This window comes from Antechinus flavipes, chromosome 2, assembly GCF_016432865.1.
Source record: "Antechinus flavipes isolate AdamAnt ecotype Samford, QLD, Australia chromosome 2, AdamAnt_v2, whole genome shotgun sequence".
In the NCBI taxonomy this organism is placed as follows: Eukaryota; Metazoa; Chordata; class Mammalia; order Dasyuromorphia; family Dasyuridae; genus Antechinus; species Antechinus flavipes.
Window position 1 is genome coordinate 650805308 of NC_067399.1, and position 21926 is coordinate 650827233.

The window sequence follows — 21926 nt, forward strand, 5'->3', positions numbered from 1 at the left end:
TCAAAAATGAACAATATGTGATTGTCAGGAATGTGCAATGCACAGGTGAAAATCAACAAATTTAAAATTAACAAATGAAAAAAATCTTTGGCAAAAGGATACTGTCATTAAGTAGATCCTACAGAAAAAAGGTAATTGCTGTGATAGGACAACTTTCGTAAGGATAACTAGGGAGGCAAATGTAGATTTTTGCTGGAATTTGAAGCAAAGCTATTACACAGACACTGAATCAGGATATATATCAGAGTACACAAAACAAACTTTTATATTTGAAACACTACACGAGCACAAAACTGTTTTTAAATAAAAAAAGATTTATTTCCAAGACTTGTAAAACAGCTCCTGAAAGATCAACTTTTCCAGAAAATCATAGATACACAATAATGCTTTTTTCCTATTGTTAGAATGTGCACATTAGAATCAAAATACGAAAATGGTAACACAAATCACCAGTCTTCAACAATGTGAGCAAGGAGAAAAAAGGCTGAGGAACAGCATGTTTACTTCAAGCACTAAGAAGAAAGATGAGCACAAATGAATAAGTCATGAGCTATATGTGAATTAAACCTTTGGCACTAGGAATCAGGGTGTTTTATCACTTAGCATTCACGGGGGATCATCAAAGTGCTTAGTGTCAAAGGAATGAAACCACCAGAACTCAAGCAGCTTTGTCAAATATACACTGAAACATCCTATATACAGCATATCACTCTCAGTGTCCGTTCTTGCACACACTGGCAGCAACTCTGAAAGGGAAGGAAGAGCTGAAGCACCCCACCTTTACACTTTCTATTTCAAACAAAACAGACTATCTAAACATCAGTCCTGTTTTACATAAACACAATTTTAAAGTACGATATTTGTGCAAGAGAGGGACTAATAGAACATATAGATAGGTTAACAGAGACCCAAAGAAAACAAAAAGCATCTGACTTCTTAGACGGCTTTCCGATGATATTCAGGAGGGGCAACCTCATAGTCACTGGCACTAAATAGTGCTGAAGAATTCTTCGCCAAATATCTAGACAAAAAGAAGAGTTTATAGTTAAAGACACACTTATAATCTTAATCTACTCTCAGAAACAAGCAAAACCTGCTACTCCTAACCCACTCCCACTAATGCCTATCACAAATATTCATATTATACATGATTTATTCCCCTTTAAAAAGCTCCTTAAAAAGCCTTGTTCAAAGAATCTGAGTTTAACCATCAAAGATTAAAAGCCTGAAAAGATACTCTTTGATCATTTTGTCTCTTTCTGGTCTACTCAATATTTTTTTTTTCAAACTACTCTAACCCTCATTTACTTTAAAATTTGGAAGCACAATTCAGATAGTTTAACTATTTAAAGACTACCAAAAAATGGATCTACAAAACTGAATAAAAAACAATAATCAGAAGATATATGAGTAGACTTAGTTCCTATCAACTCTGACCACATACAGACTTGTAGCATGATAATACCTAAGATGAAATCTTCCAGTGTTCTAAAAAACAAATTATCAAGTTACATACACTTTAGAAATTAAGATCTGAAATAAGGATAGATCCTGTAACTCATTTCACTAATACAAGGGACTGACTCCCCTCTAACAACATAGGTCAACTCGTTCTCTGTAACAACTAATCTTTCTAGCTCCTAAAGTCCCTAAAATTGAGGCTTAGGGCATAATTTTGGAGGAAAATCTGATCTAACCCCAACATTTTACAAATAAAGACAATTAGGTCAAGAAGGGTGGGCCCTGCACAAGGTAAACCTGTCAGTGGCCCAGCCAACATTAGTGGCCAAGTGTGCCTTCCGTCTTAGCAGCCTCTGCATTCCAGACCCACCCTTACTTTCTTGAAGCGCACCACCATACTTACTTTAAGAAATCATGCAAATAGTTTAGCAATAAAGCCAAACTCTTCTCATCAAGGGGTGTATAGGCCAGCATTGCTCCAATTCTCACTATTTGAAACAAAAGAACAACATTAGCATCCGCATTTCCACTGAAAACAATAACATCCTATCATGTTTGAAAATAAACTCAAGCAGGCATAACTATATCAAATTCTATTAAGTCTGGATTTAGAAAACCAGCACCTCTGACTTTTACAGACTATGACTGCTAATACTTTAGAGATCTAGATCAGAATGCTATGGCCCGTTTTAGATGATCGTTTCAGATGATCGTTTCACATTTATCATTACATCTCAATCAAACAAGCAAGCATTGCTTAAGCGTCTACTATGGGCCAGGCAGTGGGACTACAAATAACAAGCGATCGGCTGAGAGGCCAAGGAACGAGGCCCACATACCGAATAACCGCAGCAGGTGTGGCGCCCCGTAGACCTGCGACATTGGTGCATCAGGGTGATCGGCGAGGATCTCCGCGTACTGTGGCCTCTCAAACTTGTAGAGCAGCTGAGTGCCCAACATCACGTTGAAGTATTCTTTGATCCCTGCCACCACTTCATTCACAGCGTACTCCCTGCAAACAGAAGCCACCCTGAGCATGAGTGGATGCAGAGACCAGCGTCATAATGAAGAAGAAATCTGAGAAACAGCTTCCAATGTGGGTCAGCCCTGGGCAGCCCGTCAGATGCAGCTTCACTCAATGGTCATTCACATTTAGCTTTCATTTCTCTGTGAACTATCTTTCTAATGAGACTACCAGAGCATTACCAGTGCATCCCCAGACTGCCCTAAAGCAGAGCTATCCGTCATGGTTTTTTTTTTTCCCCCCCACATCAAATTGACAAAATTAGAAGGGAACTTCTCAAAATAACTCAAAAATTTCTCTCCAAGATCTAGATAGGTGAGAGCTCTCTTCAGCTATTTAAGACTTAACTAGAATATCTATTTTACAACATTAAAATCAACACTGATGAATTTGTTTTTTAGTTCATTCATCAAGTAAGATGGTTTCAGAAATAAGCACAAAAGACTAAACTGAAAATTGTTAGATAAGTCTCCAGGAACTTTTTTCAGAATTTAAAGGCAGAATTTAAAAGCTAAAGAAATAAGAATATAAAGATTCCAATGAGGCCTTAGATCAAAGATTTGTCATCATGATGATCTTTCTTCTCTTACTAAAGAGCTCATAGAAAGTTTTTCCAACACTGTTACTTGATTGTCTATCCCGGGACTGCCATTTCCTGGGGCTGGATATCAAAGGAAATAACCTGTAAAGCACTTTGCAAACCTTATGTTCACTCTTGCTATTGTTCTTACATGGTCACTGCTACAACTAAAGTCAGACCCACAAGTTGAATTATCCACAGCTTTTATTCATTAGGCCAGTTAGACCAACAATCTCTTTCCAGGACAACCTGAAGCCAGGGGTGAGGTCAATGACTCTGGAACAGCAATACAGCTGAGCTGAATAAAAGCCAGACTTTGTCTCACTACTACTTAAGTAGGTAGGTTCTGATAAAATTCAGTAGCAAGCAAATCAATCTCTACAAATTCAGAACAAAAGACAGAACTACTATTTGGAGATGTTTTTCTAGAGACTCATGAAAATTTTGATATCTAGATAATACTATCTAGACATCCTAACATCTATGTCAGTCCCCAATTCCATTTATTTCCAATTTCACTGAGTCTGTTTCTAGTTTGAACAGTGACTATAGAAGATATAAGCAAGTAATTTTATACAGCTGGTGGATTAGATATTTAAATGGAATGTTATAGTACGGCCACAGGCTACAGGCTACTCCCTTTTACAGGGAATTCTATTACTGGAACAGGCGTTAGGAAAGAATGTGAACAGAGGAGCATACTAAAAAAGGAAAGCCTAGCTCAATTTTAAATATTAAGACATACTAATTGGCCAGTCTCTTATGATAAATATTTTTAAGCTAAATAAAAACTCCAGGTGACCCATCTAAATGAGAAAAATAAGTTATAAAGCTATATTTAGTGCATAAAAGCTTTATCTAGGACTTCTAAAAGGAGCTTTTTATTTAAAGTTATTTTAATCCCCTAGAAAATACAAAATGCTTACTTGTTATCTGTGTTTCCACGAGATTTCTTGTAACTTGCATAATCTTCCAGAATTGAGTCCACATTCTTTTTGGCAGGAAGATAAAAAAGCTACGAAAACAAAAATGTAGTTTAATACTAACACTCTTAGTAACTAAAAAAAGAAAAAAACCAAAAAACCACTATGGTAGCTTTAAGGCATTAAACTCAAATAAATAAAGGTCATTACAAGGCAACAATAGGAAAATTTTTTAAAACATTCATATAATCTGCTAACCTGTGTAGACTATAATGGCAAAGATAACAATACACTGACGGCCTATTCTGTCTCCTACTTTTAAGAAGTTAACTACATCCTAGTTGTAATATATGCAAAATTTCTATTCTGCACCAAGGAATAAGTAAACCAAATAAATTAATAAAAAAAATTTTTCTCATAAAAACCTTGATATCAAGCTCCATTAAATGTATAATACCAAGACAATAATACTGTTCTCCTATACTCCTGAAAGCATTGGACTGAGTGAGGTAAGAAAGGTTTTTTTCAAAACACAAAAGCCCTTTATTTATACATAAAAAAACAGTAACTCCTAAAAGATTCAGGAAAAGTTTCCTAAAATACAATTATAAAAAAAGTGAAACCAAAAGAATTATTGCCCTACCATTAAAACAAAACTATGTACAAAGTTATAATAATCAAATACATCATTTACCAGTTTTTTTTCAGTAATCAAAACTTAATCTGAAATACATGCATTTCTTTCAGGTTTGCCATTTGAAAGTACTCTTCCAATAATGCATTTTTAACACAAATATAAGAATTCCATTACAAATGATATATGATATTCCTTTTATTAACATGCTGCAATAGCTAAACCAGCTTCAGGACTGAAGTGAGGATTCCTGTCCTGTCTGACACAAACCTACCATGAAATTCTGGAGAAAACAGGGCACCCCCCCCCCAAGGTAGTTTCTCAATTATACAGGTTCACTCAGCTGGATTGGGAGTATTCCACTTTAGGAGTTCCATACACCAATGAAATCATAGGAAGGGCCACCTCTCATGTCTCCACAATTATTCTCTGGGCTATATGAGTCATTTCCCCTTCAACCATTAATCAAAAGAACATGAATTTGAGTTTAATAGTATTATAAGCCTATTATGCTGCTCCTATCCCAACATGAGTATTAAAGGATTCAATACGTGAAATTGACAAATCAACTCTTTGGATTCAGAAAGTGCTCCGACAGATCTGTGATCTTCGTGTGCCCTGAACTGTCTACCTGTTGTCCTACCCCTCAAAAGGCGCCCTACCTATTTTCTGGCACTTTAATTCTTCCAAGTACTTTACTCATTTCATTCACACCAACAATGTGCCTCTGATTCCCTGAGACACTAATTGCTTGGAGACTGCTGACTCCTATGACTCACTCTCACACAATATCCTGAGAATTTCATTGTTAAAAAGATGGATTTTTGTTTCTAGGGAAAGTCTCTGAGGCCCTAAATTTTAAAAAGTTCTGGAATTTCCTGAATATACTGATTCACTTGTGACCCATTACTACTGCCTATTCATGACATTTATGTTGATAGAGATAGCTCTCCAGGTTCTCTCCAGCTTTTACTGTGTGACTGGTTAAGTAGAGAATTTTTTTTTAAGGAGTTCCAGATCTCTTTCAGAAGGCTTTACAATGTTCAGGGGCTTGATAGAACATCATACCATTCACAAAGAGAAGTTCTCTTCATTTTGGGCTTATGCTAGAATTCCTCTCTGAAAGTGACACAAGCATCTCTGGTGAATAAGTGAGACTTCCTGTATTATTTCTAAACTGATCTTTATGATCAAAAGGCCATAACTAAGTTCAATGGGTTTTGCTTTTCAAGAAATATTGAATAATTTTTATGTATAAATGTTAGAGTTCAAATGTTGGAGTTTGTTCTTCTCAAAGCACAGCCGGTTTAGAGGCTTAGAGCCCTTCGGATGTCTCCAAATCCAAAGGTTCTGTCCTTCAGCCTCTGCCTCTGCTTTCTTCTGCCTCCAACCAAGACAGAGATGGAAGGTCTCTCTTATCTCCCTCTGGGGAGCCCAGCCACCAACTTGCCGCGGAGAGAGGGCTTCTGGCGTCCAGCCACCAACTTGCCGCGGAGAGAGGGCTTCTAGCGTAGCTCCCCTGGAATCCGTCAAAAGTGTTCTCTGCACCAGAGTCGTTCCTCTCAAGTCCAGCGCGATCAGCCAGCCAAGAGGAAAAAGTGTATTCTGGAATGGCTGTCTCGCCTTATATGTGAACCTTCTGAAAGAATGGGATTATGGGTTTTCTCCCATAGTGCTCTCTGGCCCAAAGAGCTTTAAGGTGTGGACTCTCTTGAAGTTAGAAAGTGTACTTTGTGAAGCTAGCATACTTGTGGACTCCAATGAGTAATGGTGGGATCACAAGCCTTGTCTTGATTAGTTCTACTTAGTACCTTGTTTCAGGTTCTGGCCAAAACAACTTCTTGTAAGATTAGATCAACTCTAATTACTTAGCAGTTAGTAAGGATTCCAACATATAAATATCACAAGTAATCCTGTAAGGTAGTGTTTTGCTCTACACCAAATCAAAAAGTCATTTTCTTATGACCAACAACAAGCAGAAAAGAATTGTATACTCTCTACCTCTTTTCAATCAGTTACATGATGCAAGACATAGTCTACTGTGGATTAATATTTGTGAAGGCTTGCCTCTTCTCTACTAATGCTCTCACTGAAGAAGCCCCCAGAGGATGTGCGTAGATGATTCTCAGAAATTCTGGGGTGATGGCCAAGCAGGCACACACATCAGTTGGTGTTGGGGTTTTTATTAGGTTTCTACCAGGCCTTTGGTATAGTTTTCCTCATTCAGATATCATGTGATTATCCTTTTAAGTTGTCACCATCACATTACTTCCAGAAAAAGTCTCCTCTCTGTATACCTAGTCTCATCCAGTTCTTTTGCCCATTTCTGTCCTCATTTCTACTTCTTGAAACACAGGACTATAGCATTAACAGCTACAAGGGACTAAAGACTCTTCACTTTATAAGTAAAGACATCAAGATCCAAAAAAGCTAAGGATCTTGTCCTAGGTCTAAAGCAGGGTTTGGAGACAAATGCCTAGTTGTCCATCTCACCCCTTCTCAAATTGCCCTGAATAGTTTTTTCTTAAATGACAAAAATATGTATGCAGATCTTTCCCATTTTCACCCATAAGTCTCTTTGGGATGATTTTGCTTTGTTGAGTCTCTCAATAGACTTTCTTTAAACTGGTTTTGCATGGAAGAGAAGAGAAAGGAAAATCAATCAACTGGATTTCTCAATCACGTTTGGTTTACTCCTCCACAGAACAGACTGATTTTTAAACAAGTTAATCAACTATGTAATCCTTATGCAATTATAATCTATCTCTCTCCTTTAATATAACTACTTTGTGTTTCTCTTCATAAAAGATTGGCAAAGAAAATACCATTAGTGCCTGATTTCCTGTTGATCAAATATGAATATAAATAAAGCACTCTACAAATCTTAAAAGTCTCTAAAGTGAGCTGTTATTACTACTTTAACATAGCATGGAATTATGTATAGTATCTTTAGGATAAAGAAATTTGTTATGGGCCAGAACTCTGAAACAGGGAATCTTATACAGTGTTAAGTCAGTGGAACTTATAAAGACAATAGTTATCTAGTTTAGCATGGTACTTAATAGTTCTCTAGTATAGTATATGTACTTAGTACTTAATATAGTTCCATAAGATTCACATGTATGATAATGGAATATGTAACAGCCAGCAAGGACTGCATGAGATTCATTCTATCTTTGGTCAGGCTCTTGGTGGCAGTCCTGGGGGAATGAGAGGCTGGAGATAGAGCCAGGGAAGACAAGCGGACTGGAAGCGGGAGCCAAGGAGAGAGAGATTCATTTGCATCTTCATCAGCCTTGTAGGGGCTAGCCTGTCTTCCTGCATTTTCTCCACTGAAACCAAGTCTCCTCTGAAGGCCAGGAGAAAGCTAGCTGAGCACCAGGCTAAGGAGACAATAAAGACTTTAACATCTGGCTATTCTTGTGGTGAATACTCTACTGAAACAAAGGCTGCCCCCTCCAAGACCTCCAGAAAAACCAAATTAAGATTATTACAGAAATTGACAAATCCCAGGAAAATAATTAAGTCACTTGAAGAGTTTTTTGATTGAATATAATTTGCTTTTGGAGAGCCAGCTGAACTAGAACCCTTTGTCCCCTTTTAGATAGCTAAAATGGAAAGTTTGGCATATTTCTCCTCAAAAACATGAGAAAAAACAGCCAAGGAAAGATGGGTTGGCTACATGGAATAGCCTTAATGTGGGCTCCCTACAAACTCCCTGACCCTACTGACAGCTCTTTCAGACAGCCTAAGATCTTGTCTTTTGGACAGAATCTCACTTTAATGAACTTGAGCTTTAGTCTGGGTCTTCTCTGCCAAATCATCACAAAGTCTTGGGCAAGTCAAAAGATGAAGTGTCAGATTAAGCCTGGGCTTTTCAAATAAATATAGCTATCCACAAAAAAGAAGGGATGATGGAAAGATGTGATGGTTATCATTCAGTAATTTTCAGTCACATTTGTCTCTTTGTAATCCCATTTGGGATTTTCTTGGCAGAGATTCCTTTTCCAGCTCATTTTACAGATGAGAAAACTGAGGCAAAACAGGATTAAAGTGTGAGGCCATATTGGAACTCAAGAAGAGAAGTCTTTCTGACTTCAGGCCCAGTCTTCTACCCATAGCCATCTAGCCTTCCTAGGAGAAAAGGTACAAGCACTATTTTAGTGAAGAGAGAGATGATGCTCTTTTCTGTAAGGAAAAAACATGGAGTGGACGGACAAAATGACTGACAGTCTATTGGAGATGTCCCTAAGGATATCCAGAACTAGAACAACAAAGACTTGTCACATCTAAATTTAGGAGACTTCCTAAAAAATTCTAGTCACTTTGACTTTTTTTTTTTTCCCACAAGTTCCTGTAAAGCAAAGAGATAAGATTTTCCAAGGATCAGGAAATTCTAAGTACAGGACCTCAGAATAACAACAAATCATATGATGAGTCACTGAAATAGGAGGGAATGGGCTTGCATGCACAGCATTATAACAAACTTATAAAAGGCTGCCAGATATTTGTAGGCTAACTGGTATGCTCACAGCTGGGTAAATTTTGTAGACTTGCTTTCTTTTGTTTACATTTCAGTATAAGGGATGGCTCTAATATGGAAAGAGGAAGGAATATGTTAGAAATTAGTATTATATAAAAACAAAAAAATAGTTAAAAAAGCAAATTATGACATGAGTGTCATTAATGTAACTACTATTAAAGTTAATAAAGGACTATAAATTTCTCTGGTATATACTAATTGTATAACCCCAAGTGACTCACTTTATATATTACATTTACACCAATGGCACGCACTACCAATGAAATCAAGTGTACATAATATACAAGGATATTTGTTAGCCACATACCAACCTAGAAAAATCACATCATAATCTTCTGTTCTATTGTTTTTTTTTTAATTTGGTTAAATATTTCCCAATTACATGTTAATCTGCTTTAGCCTATACACAGGAAAGTGATCCCATAAGTGTCTTTTTACCTCTACTTAAGGCAATTCTCTATAAGACGACAAATTGCAAAGATGCCATACAATAGTAGAGAAGTTTGTTCATCCTGAAATTGTCCAGACTGGGGGGGGAAAAAAAAAATCACAAGACCAATTCCTCTTCTCTATCCTTAATTACTTTTTACTATACCTAATATTCAGATGGCTTAAGTACCAATGGAATCTAAAAGAAAGTCAAGTTTTCTTAAGTCAGCTATACTAAATAATGAATCAGAGTATAAAAAGAAAAATCAAAAGAAGGGCCATATGCTGTCACAAAATAAACTGTTCATTCTCTATAAATGCTATATGCTAATTTTATTGTTATTAACAAATAAATAGTACCAGTTCACCGGTGAAAAGTTAATTCAAAGGGCCAAGTCCTAACAAGATGTCTAAATGTAAATTCTATAGCTAGATGATCTCATAGGCTATTCTCAGTGCCACCCTCTTAATTGATTTAGAAGTTAATATTGGACAAGAAAGCCAAAACAAGCTACAACAATATTTTTCCACTGAATGATAAAGTTGCTCCTACTACTTAAAAATACCTTCCTTATTTCTTATTGCCACTAACCCATTTTGAGATAAAAATAAACAATTTATATTACCTCTAAAAGATGAGCTTTCTTAACACAAAAATTACCTGTTTTTGTCTGGTAATCAAGTCCCAGTCATCAACAAGCCAAGGTTTTAGCTCTTCGGGAATTTTTACTTTAACTTCAACTCTGTTCATAAATGTTTCTTCCTGAGTAACAAATTAAAAAAAGCATATTTTCTTTATGATGAAAATAAAACCTCTAAGAAACATGATTTTTCTAGGCTTTAAAAATGACTGAATTATATATTTAAATACTTGAATGGCACTATCACTCCAAAAATTTTAAATGAAATCAAAAAACACAGCTGTTTTGAGAAATATTTTTTCTGTTAGGCATGGAGCCACACTTAACACCGTATACCAAGATAAGATCAAAATGGGTCCATGATTTAGGCATAAAGAACGAGATTATAAATAAATTAGAGGAACATAGGATAGTTTATCTCTCAGACTTGTGGAGGAGAAAGAAATTTGTGACCAAAGATGAACTAGAGATCATTACTGATCACAAAATAGAAAATTTTGATTATATCAAATTAAATAGCCTTTGTACAAACAAAACTAATGCAAACAAGATTAGAAGGGAAGCAACAAACTGGGAAAACATATTCACAATTAAAGGTTCTGATAAAGGCCTCATTTCCAAACTATATAGAGAATTGTCTCTAATTTATAAGAAATCAAGCCATTCTCCAATTGATAAATGGTCAAAGGATATGAACAGAATTTAAAAAGAACTATGCAAGCTAATATTTGCAACTATAAATAAGTTGAACTATTTCACATTTTTTATTATGAATTATTAGCCACTTTAAATATGATCTATCTATTCAACTCTGTTGTCTATAATCAACTATCAAATATCTTGAGAACAAAGGAAAAGAATACAGATACAGACATTTCACAAAAACAGCAAAAAAGTAGTCAGTGAGATACAGAGAAATGCCATAGCTGTAGAGTTTCTGGCAAGGAAGAAGTTTAGTAATTAAATTTTCATTTAAAATTAAATTTAGTAATTAAATTTCATTTAATAATTCATATTTCATTAAATTTCATTTCATTTAAAATTTAAAACTGATGCAAAAGTAGTTTTAGGCTTTAAGAAATTCACCCTTGTAACAAATTAGCTATATTGACCATTTTTAAATTAAAAAGTAGCATGATGCTAAATGTGTCAAACATGACTGCACATAGAAGTATGAGATATTTGATTTTTAACTACATAATGAATCTATGATATTTTGATGCTGTCAAGAAAAACTTTTCGTGCTTTAGAATTCTGCATTTTAAATGCACACCATGAAGAGATACCAATTTTTATTTATATGTAATTTAAAAATCAAAGGACATACACTTTCAACTGTTGGATCCACTCGAGCCCTCTTTTTCCGAGGTGGTTGAGGTGTCTCACTGGTACTACTACCCTCTCCAATTCCAGGAGCTTTTAAAAAAAATGAAGAACATAAAGTGATTTTAACAAACATTTTGCTAATAAGATGTATAACATGTTAAAGAAAATGTCATTCAATTAACAGAATTTCCAATCATTTAATATTATGTCCATTATCTAGAGGTTACTCAAATTAAATTAAAAGACTGCAATATATCTCTACTATTCAGCCAATACAAACAAAATGTAATAATATTAACATCTTGTATTTATGTATTTACCTTTATGGGACTCAATAAATCTCTTTGAGAAAGATCATTAATCCCATTAATAGATATGAAATCCAACAAAACAAGATCACTAATTTATAATTAAGTCCCATTTTCTCTAATGTCCATTTTCAGCAGTGTCAACAAGCACTTTTTAATTACTGTACTAGACAGATCAGGGAAGGATCTGCTCTAAATAGTTCCCTATCCTCATATTTAAGGGGGAAAGAGAATGAGGTAGGAAGATGAATTAACTACTACAACAAATACTGGCTAGATATAAATTAGTTAACATCCCAAATTTGTGGCAGTGGGGCTAGAGAGCAAGGTACAGATGGTAGATGTTGGGAGATAAAACTTTTAATAACTGATTACTAACATAGGAGAGAAGAAGAAAATGACAATGATAATACTAAAGTTTAAAACATGATGACTGGCTGAAAATTACAAGATAAAATGAACTTTGGGCACAAAGTTGTCCAGTCTGAGACACGTGGAATTTTTCATATTGATTTAACAGCCAGGAATAAATAACCTACAATGAGCCTGAGATGCAAATCTGAAGTCCCAGAAAAGTTATGGCTAGAGATGCTAATCTGGGAATCATCTGCATGCAAATCAAAGCAATGGGAGTTATATTATCACAAAAGAAAAGCAGATGAAGGACAAACATTTGGGTATAATAATATTAAGGGCTAGAACCTTTCCCAATAAGAGTCAACCAGGGAAAGTGACAGAAAAGTAATGTTTTAGTTTCCAAACTTCTTCCAAAGAAATATTCTTCATAATTCATTAGCAAAATGCCTAGCAAGGTAATAATCATATTTATAATGTACTGGGGTAACTAAGTGGAATAGTAAATGGAATGCAGGGCCTAAAGTCAGGAAGACTCGGGTTCAAATCTAGCCTCAGACACTTTCTATCTAGTGTAACCCTGGGCAAGTCATTTAACCTATCTAAGTTGACTTATTTGTAAAAAGGCAATAGCAGCACCTACCTCAGGATTGTGGTGAGGAGTAAATCAGATAACTATAAAGTGCTTAGCACAGCGCCTGACACATACATAGTAGGTACAAAATTAATGTTAGCTATTATTATTATTATAGTAAGCAGTGTTTCCACTCACTTGAGTCACCCCAACTTGACATCTTAGTACTTTCTAAACCCGGTTTTGTAATGTTGACGGAGAAGGAGAAAGATGGAAGGGGAGATATCACCAATTAAGGAGTGTTCTCTCCAAAAAAAAAGTTGTTCAACAAATTTTAATATACATCTGTAAAAGAATTCCTTTAAGGTGAAACAAAGTCACACTGTGACAAACATAAGGGAGTTACCAAACCAAAGCAGATAAAAATCAACACCCAATTTGATTTCAGTATGCATTACTATCATCATGCCACAGGGCATATACTTAAACAAAATACTTAACAAGTACCATAAATTACAAGCACTATATATTAAACTGGAAAATACCTTAAGTGTTTTCTAAAGAAAGCAGTTCTACTTTGTTTCAATTATCATGTACATATTAAAGAAAAAATGTTTAATTCAAAATAGAAAGTTTGCAATCATATATACCTTGCATTTCTTCTAAAGAAACAATTACGTGACATTGTGGAATAGACTATCTCCATTAGAAATAAACAATTTAAAAGTTTTTTTTTTTTTTTACATAAAAGTAGATTAGAACATACTTTTCTAAAGTAGCATCAAAAAGAAAAAGGTCAAATTTTTAAAAATATTTATCCATTATGAAGTGTGTTTTACTTTTGTTAACACATGGATATTTTCCCCCTAAAATCATGCACTGGTAGGGATAAAATAAACTTTTACTAAATATACCTAAGAAGATTGGACAAATATGTTCTCTGGCTCAAAACATTTAAATGGGAAATAAGCAAACAATAAGGAGGGATGTAAAGCTGACCTAAATTTCACAAAACAGCATAAAGGACAGTCATGTCCCTCTCTTGGACTCTACAATTGACTTGTATTCTTTACAGTTGAAATGAGTTGGGGCAAAGACAAGAAAAAGACACTTTGCAATAGATCAAAGAAAGAAAACTAAGATAAGCCTTCTCACTTAAACAACAAACTAGGCAAATTAAGAAGTAACACATAAAATTATGAGTGTCCAAGTCTTATACTGGAGAAGTTTTACGAACATACTGTTCAAAACTTGGCACATTATCCTGAAATGACATTTATTAAAATGTTAAAAAGATACCTTTCAAATAAAATTTCCTGTCATATGTAAAATGTGCCATGTTGACAATGAACATTATTATTCCATTATAATAACTTAATGACAAATTCAACTGCAACAATGAATTTAAATTTTGGATTTCTAATAAAATGAAAATAAAATTTTGAGGAAGAAAATTAATGTCCTTACTTTTCTGTTTGTTCTTTTTGGTTTTCCTAGAGGGCAGGGAAGAGAAGAGAGTGGAAGAAAAGAAACAAAAAGTTAATTTAAGCAAAATGCTATTTCCTAATTTTAAAAAAAAATGTCATTCCCTTCGCTTTATTCAATCTCGATGATCAGTTTGTGCAGCAATGATAATATCTGTAAAGGACACAGGAGTGTAAAGATGTTCTCCTGTTTAGACTTAAAAGCTACACAAACAACTGGATGAATTCACATCATCATCCAAGAGATGAAAAAGAAGAAATCCAAGACCACTAGACCACTAGAGAGGCCGCCATGTGACTCTATCACCATCATGGCTGCCATAAAAATACCTAGCTTTTCTTCCACGGAGTCATTATTTAACATGAGTATTTCAAGATTCAATCATTAACCAGCTGTTTTATGTAAGTACATCTAAAACAAAAAAGGAAAGCAACCACAATAATAAGCTTTTCCAGTGAAAATAGACTGGTTTCATGCTAACCTAAGTGATTCTCTAATGGTCTAAATGTAACTTGATTCCTAATTCTAAATTAAAGGCTTTTAACATGTAAGTGGACAAAAAAATTTTTTTAATTATGTTAATAGCAGCAGCAGCAAGGGTTTCATATTATCTGCTTCTCACTGTACTCCTCTAAGCCAAAGCTCCTTTGGTTTCATTGGCTCTATAGGGGACAGATGCCCTGGAGATCAACATCATGGTGCATAATTCTCTGTGTAGCTCCAGTTCAGACAGAACACGCCATAAGTTAACTTGCCCTTCATTATTGTGTTTGGAAGCAATTTAATCTATAGTTCCATTCATATAAAAGTAGAATGGGTGCCTGATTTTTCTGTGGCACTTGATGTGCACTAGACTTGACTTGGAATCTGACACCCTACCAGCTGGATGACATTTAACCTCTCTAAGTCTCAGTTTTCTCATCTATAAAATAGAGATAACACCTCCCTCATAGAGCTATTGTGAGGATTGAATGAGATATACATCCATAAAGCACTTTATGATCCTTAAACCATTACAAAAATGTTATTTTTAAGACTATCTGTCTATAGAAACTCCTTGTAAATTACTGGCAAAACCTCCTTCCAACAAATTACCCTGGCTTCTCAAAGGCTACATCAGGGCATGGTTGCATCCACTCCATTAAACTTAAAGCATACGGCTCTGTCACCAGAGAACAACAAGCAAAGAAAGCCATATGCAGGAAGAATCCTTGCCAGAATGCAGAATGCATTCTCAATACCAATACCTAGGGAACAGTAAAAAAGTGGAGTCTGCCTTTCCTGTTTTGTAGGTGATATATGAAAGAAGTGTACCAAAGAAGGGAGTAGTCAAGAGTAAATCCTGGGTCCCTGAAGTACTGAAATGTTAAGAAAAAGACCTACATATTAGAATATCCTAAGATATAAAATGGACTTAATTTTTATTAGTTTTCATCAAAATAGAAGGAATCTGGCAATGAGTTCTTACTTTTTTGTGTCATGAACCTCTCTTAACAATCCATTTAGAAACAATGGATTCCTTCTCAGAATGTTTTTTAAAGTATAAAAAAAGGATGATAATGGAAACCAATTATAACAAAATATAGTTATCAAAAAATTTTTAAAAACAAGTTCCCAAACTGAAGGCCAAGAACCCCTGACACAGAAAATGTTCAATTAACAAATGTTAAATGTGGCTGGAGAAAATATAACAATAATATGATTACTGTTAACAATTCAAATTTATTTGTTCCAAGTGCCTATTTAAACAGTTTCTAAGATTATTATTATTATTAAATAAGGTCTTTAAAAAATAAAAAATATTTTACTTTTTAGAAACTCAGCTTCTACAGTTAGAAGGAACTTCAGAAGTCATGCATATCAATTTCATAGTAATTTAAGAGTAATTTGTAGAATGACCTATTTATAATAAACATTCAGGTCTAATAACTGGCCATATAATGGATTTTTTTTTTTACTCCTGCATGAAATTAGTCTTTGAAAACCAAATTTCAAATATAAAATTATCCTTCATAAGCGTGTGTGTATATTTAATTCTACTCTTACAATCACCAGGGACACAGTGGAAAGAATGCAAGATTTGGAATACTAAAACTTGGGTTCATTCCCAGTTCTGTCATGTATTAGAGGGCAGGCAAGTCACTTAATCTAAACATCTATTCACTCCTTCTCTCTGCCCTTATGTGGTGGGCTGTGAGAAGCAAACAAGTACAAATGTACCTTGGGATTATCAAGAGTTCTAGATTGGCGGGCTATTACTGTAATTGAAACTCTAAAACTTCGTCAAATTGCTCTATCAGCGCTTCAGTATTTTCATACATAAAATAAAATGGAGTAGACTCTCACTCTCTGTGTCAGGTCAAACATGAACTTCTATGGTATTTTTTCCTAGGGTCTATGAAGAGAAGATGCAGTCTAATAGAGAAGCTCTTTTCCATTGAACATCAATCACTAATCACCTCATAGAAACCATGAAGGTCCAGCTGAGAAATCATGTGCTCATTTCAAGGATGAAGGGCCTCAAAATAACCTATAAATTTGCCTTTCCAATCATTCCCAAACTCAATCACACGAACCATGTGTAGTCACTAACTGTCTGTCTGGCAACCTCAATAACATCAATACACCTCCTCTTCTTTGTGACAGTGAAGAGTGTATGGTAATTTCTAGGAATAGGCAAGTGGTTCTACAAACCAATTACTTGGATAATTACTCTATGCCTCTTTTGTTAATTGTTTCTATTTTAAATTCTCTATTCCACTAAAGAAATTAGAAAATGGAGATACCACAAATGTTAACCCAGATGGTGCCACACAACATGTCACCCAGACTCAGTAGGAGGGAAATTATTACTAGACAACAAGCACTTAGGATCTGAGATGGCTATTTTAAACAGGGTGCTAGACTGAGGAGTCTGAAGAGGCATGAGCACCAATCCCACCTCTGATAATACCTAGCTGTATGACTTTTGAGTTCAATTTCCTCATCTGTAAATAATACTTGTGGCCACTACCTCATAAAAGAGATTGGGAATATATAGCATTTTGTAAACCTTAAAACACTTTGTCAACTATTCTTACTAATGAGCAGCCAATACAAAATATTTTATGAGACAGTGTAAAAAACTACAAAGCAGTGTGTCCTGGATTCTGAGACCAAGCACTGTTCAAATGACACACCCTTCACATGTTGGCCCTGGGGAGCCACTTAAGTCTCTGTAGGCCCTGGTTTTCTCATCTGTAAAAACACAGAAACTGAACTAGATACCCTTGGCTTTAATCTATTGTGCTCTGATTATATGCATCTGTATTCAGATCAGCAATAAGATTGCCATGTTTTGCAGCAGAGAGTGAATCTAAACTCTTAACTACCCGTGAGCCTAACAATCTTGTCAAATCCTAAAAATAAAACAAATGGACTCTGAATTACTGATTATGACTATCTTCAAGAATATTCTAGTTAATCCATGGGGGAAAGGAGAGAAAAATAATTTTAAACTATTCTAATTTGAATAGCAATGTGAGTATCTTCTACATAAGGTACAGGATAAACATGTAATCCTGTTTCCTAATGGAATGGAAAAGTTTATTACTTAATTCTCCTTTTCTCTATTTTTTCTATACAATACTCTTTTTAAAAACTTCAGGCATTAAAAAACTTTTAATATGAGAAATGATGTGTTTCATTATGCTACCCAGAGAATTCATTCCACATGTTAGGCTTTTAGGAGATGTTTTTGCTATTTTGTTAAGCTACAAAAAAGGAAAGCCTCAATTCTTCCAGTAAAAAAAACTTATAGTGATGCTCTAATTTCAGCTAAACTGAAATGTATTGTTATAAACTATGAAAGATTTCCAGAGAAAGTTTCTATTAATCCCAGTTATCAAAAGAAATCCCCAAACCCTCCAAAGTTAGTGCAAATTTATCAGTTTGTACATAGCACTTTCAAGTTGAAAAGGTATCCATGGCTATTTTTAAAATTAACATGTGCTTAAGAAACTAGGGATCCCAAAATTTAATTCAAGATATCCTAAACATGTACATACCCAAGTCTTTAGCCAGAACACCTGATTCCTGGTTGTTTCCTCAATACTTTTTTTAGATCCAATTTTCAATGGGTTCTGGAGGATAATAGTATTTTCCCCAATCCTAGAACTGGGGCCTCTACTGGGGTAAAAAGGCAGGACGAGGATTATCAGTGTCTCAAAAATTGTAAAAAAGTACCAGGGATCATATATTCAAGCTTCCATGAGTTCTTATGTCAGACAATTAATAACTCAAGAAATAAATGTGCAGAAACTCATCCCTTTGTCTCTATACCCACCTGTTTGTTCCCTATATTACATCCCCTGACTTTAAAAATCTTCAAACATCACACATTTCAAAACTCCCACCTAGAGCACCATGGAAAAATCCTGTGATCTTGGTTAAGTAACAACCTCTCTGGGACTGTTTCCTCAAATGTAAGATGAGAAGCTTGGACTAGAAGATCTCTAGTGTCCCTGAAAATTCTAAAATATTATAATTGTTTAAAAAAAAAGAAAAAGTTAATGATGACAGGTGAATGAAACACAATGAAGAGAGTTAGTTGGAAAATGGGATGTCACTTTAATATAAAGAACAGGAATAACCAGAAAAGTATAGAACTTGTTGAGATAATTCAATAAGATACTTGTGGCCAGATTAGGTGGGAAAGATTTAAAAAAAAAAAAAAAAGAATTCAACAAATAAAAGTCAGATACAGGCCATTATTGAAAAGTGAACCAGAAAGAAAGGAAGGCACCAAGAAAATATTCAGGCAAAAATTATGTAGTTCTAACAGGAGCCCAGGTATTAAAGATATAAACTATAAGGAAAACTGGCTATGAAGCCCATGAGGCATACCACCTAAAGACATTTTAAAATATTTTACGTGAGTGTTCATAAAAGTAATGTAATAAGACAATTATTAAATGCCCCATGTATGTCTCTTATAGTTTACATAACTTTTCTTATGGACACTAAAAAATTCTGTGTAAACATCCTACTGTACTAAACAGACTGAAAATATTTTAAGTTTCTTATTTTTAAGAACAAAAAGCCTATAACTTTAAAATGATGCCATATTTAGAGGGCAAAATTATCAATAAAAAGCAACTGGTAAACCATTAAAGTGCTATGTAAACATAAACTATTATATAATAAGCAAAAAAGAATCCAAGCCCAGGTTTACTAAGCTTGTTTGAATACTGTGAATGTGATGTCTTCCGAAAATGTAAAGTTCACTGGAAAAGAAAGACCTTTATTGAAAAGGCAGCATTATGGAATTGCTTTTTTGATTTTCTAGTTCAAGATCCAGATCATGAATTTATTAATATTAAATTCACAAGAAGTTTTGGACATAACTAATAGAGTCCAAACAATAATTTACTCAAATGATGGTATATCCTGATGTTTTAAAAATTATACTGATTCAAAACTGAACTTAACATAGGTAGTCAAATTATGAATCAGATTACTCATCTCAGTTTGCTACTTAACATAAAGACCCAACTCTTAAGCAAAAAAGAGACTACATATATACCTTTTGACTACAGAAAATGCTGGTCCATTATGACTTAATTTTTAACTGAAATTACATATGAGTGAAATTTTAGTAAGATTTTTAGGGCAGTGCTCCTGTAACACTCTTAACTTTATTTTGATCTTTTGAGGAGCTACACAATTAAAATATGTATGAATCACTGACAATTTAGTTTACTATTAAACTTATACTGAAAAAGAGATCAGAAAATTTCCCCAAACTGAGCAAACTATATTCAGTAAAACTAATTATTTCCTAAACTTAAAAAAAAAAATCTTAGTACTAATACACCCAACTGAAGAAAGTTATCAATGATAAAATCCAAATCGAAGCCTAAAAGACTACAATTATACATGATTAAAAATACTCTTATCAAACCTACAACAACAAGGGAACATGGATATCAGGATGAAAATCTGGTATGACAATCCATCCTTAACTCACCGCATTGATATTGCAGAGGTCTCCAAACAGCGAGTGATCCATCTGTTCTGAAAAAGTCTAGGCACAATGGGTTATGGTAAGGACAGAGTGTCAGACCTGATGTATAGTCTTCAAAGAAATGAACCTTACTTTCCAAAATAAACCACAACTTTTCTTAAATGGAAACTATTTCCATATGACCTCCATGAAAGAACTTAAATGTATGAGTGTCTTTTCAAATTAGCTTTTTTACAGTGAAACTTCATTATAATGTATTCCATCATCCTTATATTTCACAACTTATTTCTAATAGTGTCACAAAGGGTTCCTAAGCCTTAAAGCATTGACCCCATATGCAAGCTTCAATAACTCAAACTCTTCCCCCAATGTATTATAAGGAAGCTTCACTTTGTATATTTTCTTAATAATGATCCTGAGACTCCACCAAATAGTTTATATACTAATATAAGAATACATATCACAGTAAGCACTTACTAGTTATGAAATTGTTCAATTGGATGTTATATAATAATCCCAGGAATAAAATGTGGTATCGCTAAATTCCCAAGTCTTTATTTAGTAAAGATATTTTTCTTGAATTTCTTTACATTTTTATCCCAGGTTTAACATACAGTCCTTAAAGAACTTGATGTAAATCAAAATATTATTTTAATATTGCATTTCTATAGTATCAGAAGCTTACTGCATTTTAAAATCTCATTTGCCACTAATTTTATTGCATGCTAGTACATTGACTAATTTCCCAAAGAACCAAATCACTAAAATGTTATGACATGCAACAAAGGAAACCTATTAATACCAACTAAACAATAATTAAGAATATCTAGTGACTTATGACCACCAGTTACACTCCTATTTTAAGAAAAACAAAAAATACCACCACTTATCTTCTTACAAATAAAAAAAAAAAATCTTCTTAAAATGTCTAAATATAAAACTAGTTGTATATCATTCATAATTTCAAAATGAACCAAATTAAATGAAAAGCTCTAACATGCATCAACTGCATTTTCAATTTTAATTCTGTAACTCTTTTAAGTAGAAGTAGAATCAATACGATATGATGAACTATTTCATCAATTCTTTTAATTGTAAAAATATTGCACTAATTTCTCTGGGAAAAGGCATAGTTTAAAGCATGAAGTCTGGCTCTTTAATAAGTATGGCAAGAAAATAACCACATACTGGCCTTATTAAAATAAAACCACCTTTTAAAATTCAACCCAAAAAATGGCAAACACAACAATTGTGCATGTCTGAAAAACTGCGAATTGGAAATTATATGAAAAACTTACAATGAATTTTGAAATGGCTTACAAGTATGAATTGTGGATATTAATGGTCACTTTAGGTTTCGTCTACACAGAACTCAAAAGAAATGGTTTGCAAACACTATAACATAAGAATGAAATTAATTCTATCATCTACTCCAAGAAGTAAAGTCCTCTCTGTTCTGTGCTTAGTAACCCTCATTCATAAATAACTCTATTTATTAAATTTTTTTTATCCTTTTATATGTACATATACAAAGTCACATGTGGCATGTGCATGTAAATAGGAGCCATATTAATATCTGTCTTTACTCTCTATTGAAACTAGTCACAATTCTAATCCCTAGACTAGTCTTTTGTTTTCCA

General features: G+C 34.1%; 1 protein-coding gene across 9 annotated transcripts in view; it reads right to left on the reverse strand.

Moving 5' to 3' along the window:
- Positions 1-294: 294 nt before the first annotated feature.
- The window catches only part of MORF4L1 (mortality factor 4 like 1), a 39726-nt gene continuing 18094 nt past the window's right edge, over positions 295-21926 (reverse strand). For 2 of the 9 annotated variants that reach the window (XM_051982395.1, XM_051982402.1), the window contains 9 exons: positions 20290-20346; positions 14265-14290; positions 12996-13028; positions 11563-11651; positions 10256-10357; positions 3992-4080; positions 2301-2491; positions 1865-1949; positions 295-1021 (listed from right to left, as the gene is read on the reverse strand). In XM_051982395.1, coding sequence (XP_051838355.1) covers positions 937-1021; positions 1865-1949; positions 2301-2491; positions 3992-4080; positions 10256-10357; positions 11563-11651; positions 12996-13028; positions 14265-14290; positions 20290-20346 — 757 coding nt within the window. In that variant the 3' untranslated portion in view covers positions 295-936. The remainder of the gene's footprint in view (positions 1022-1864; positions 1950-2300; positions 2492-3991; positions 4081-10255; positions 10358-11562; positions 11652-12995; positions 13029-14264; positions 14291-20289; positions 20347-21926) is intronic. The other 7 variants (XM_051982401.1, XM_051982403.1, XM_051982396.1 and 4 more) reach the window with 6 other exon arrangements.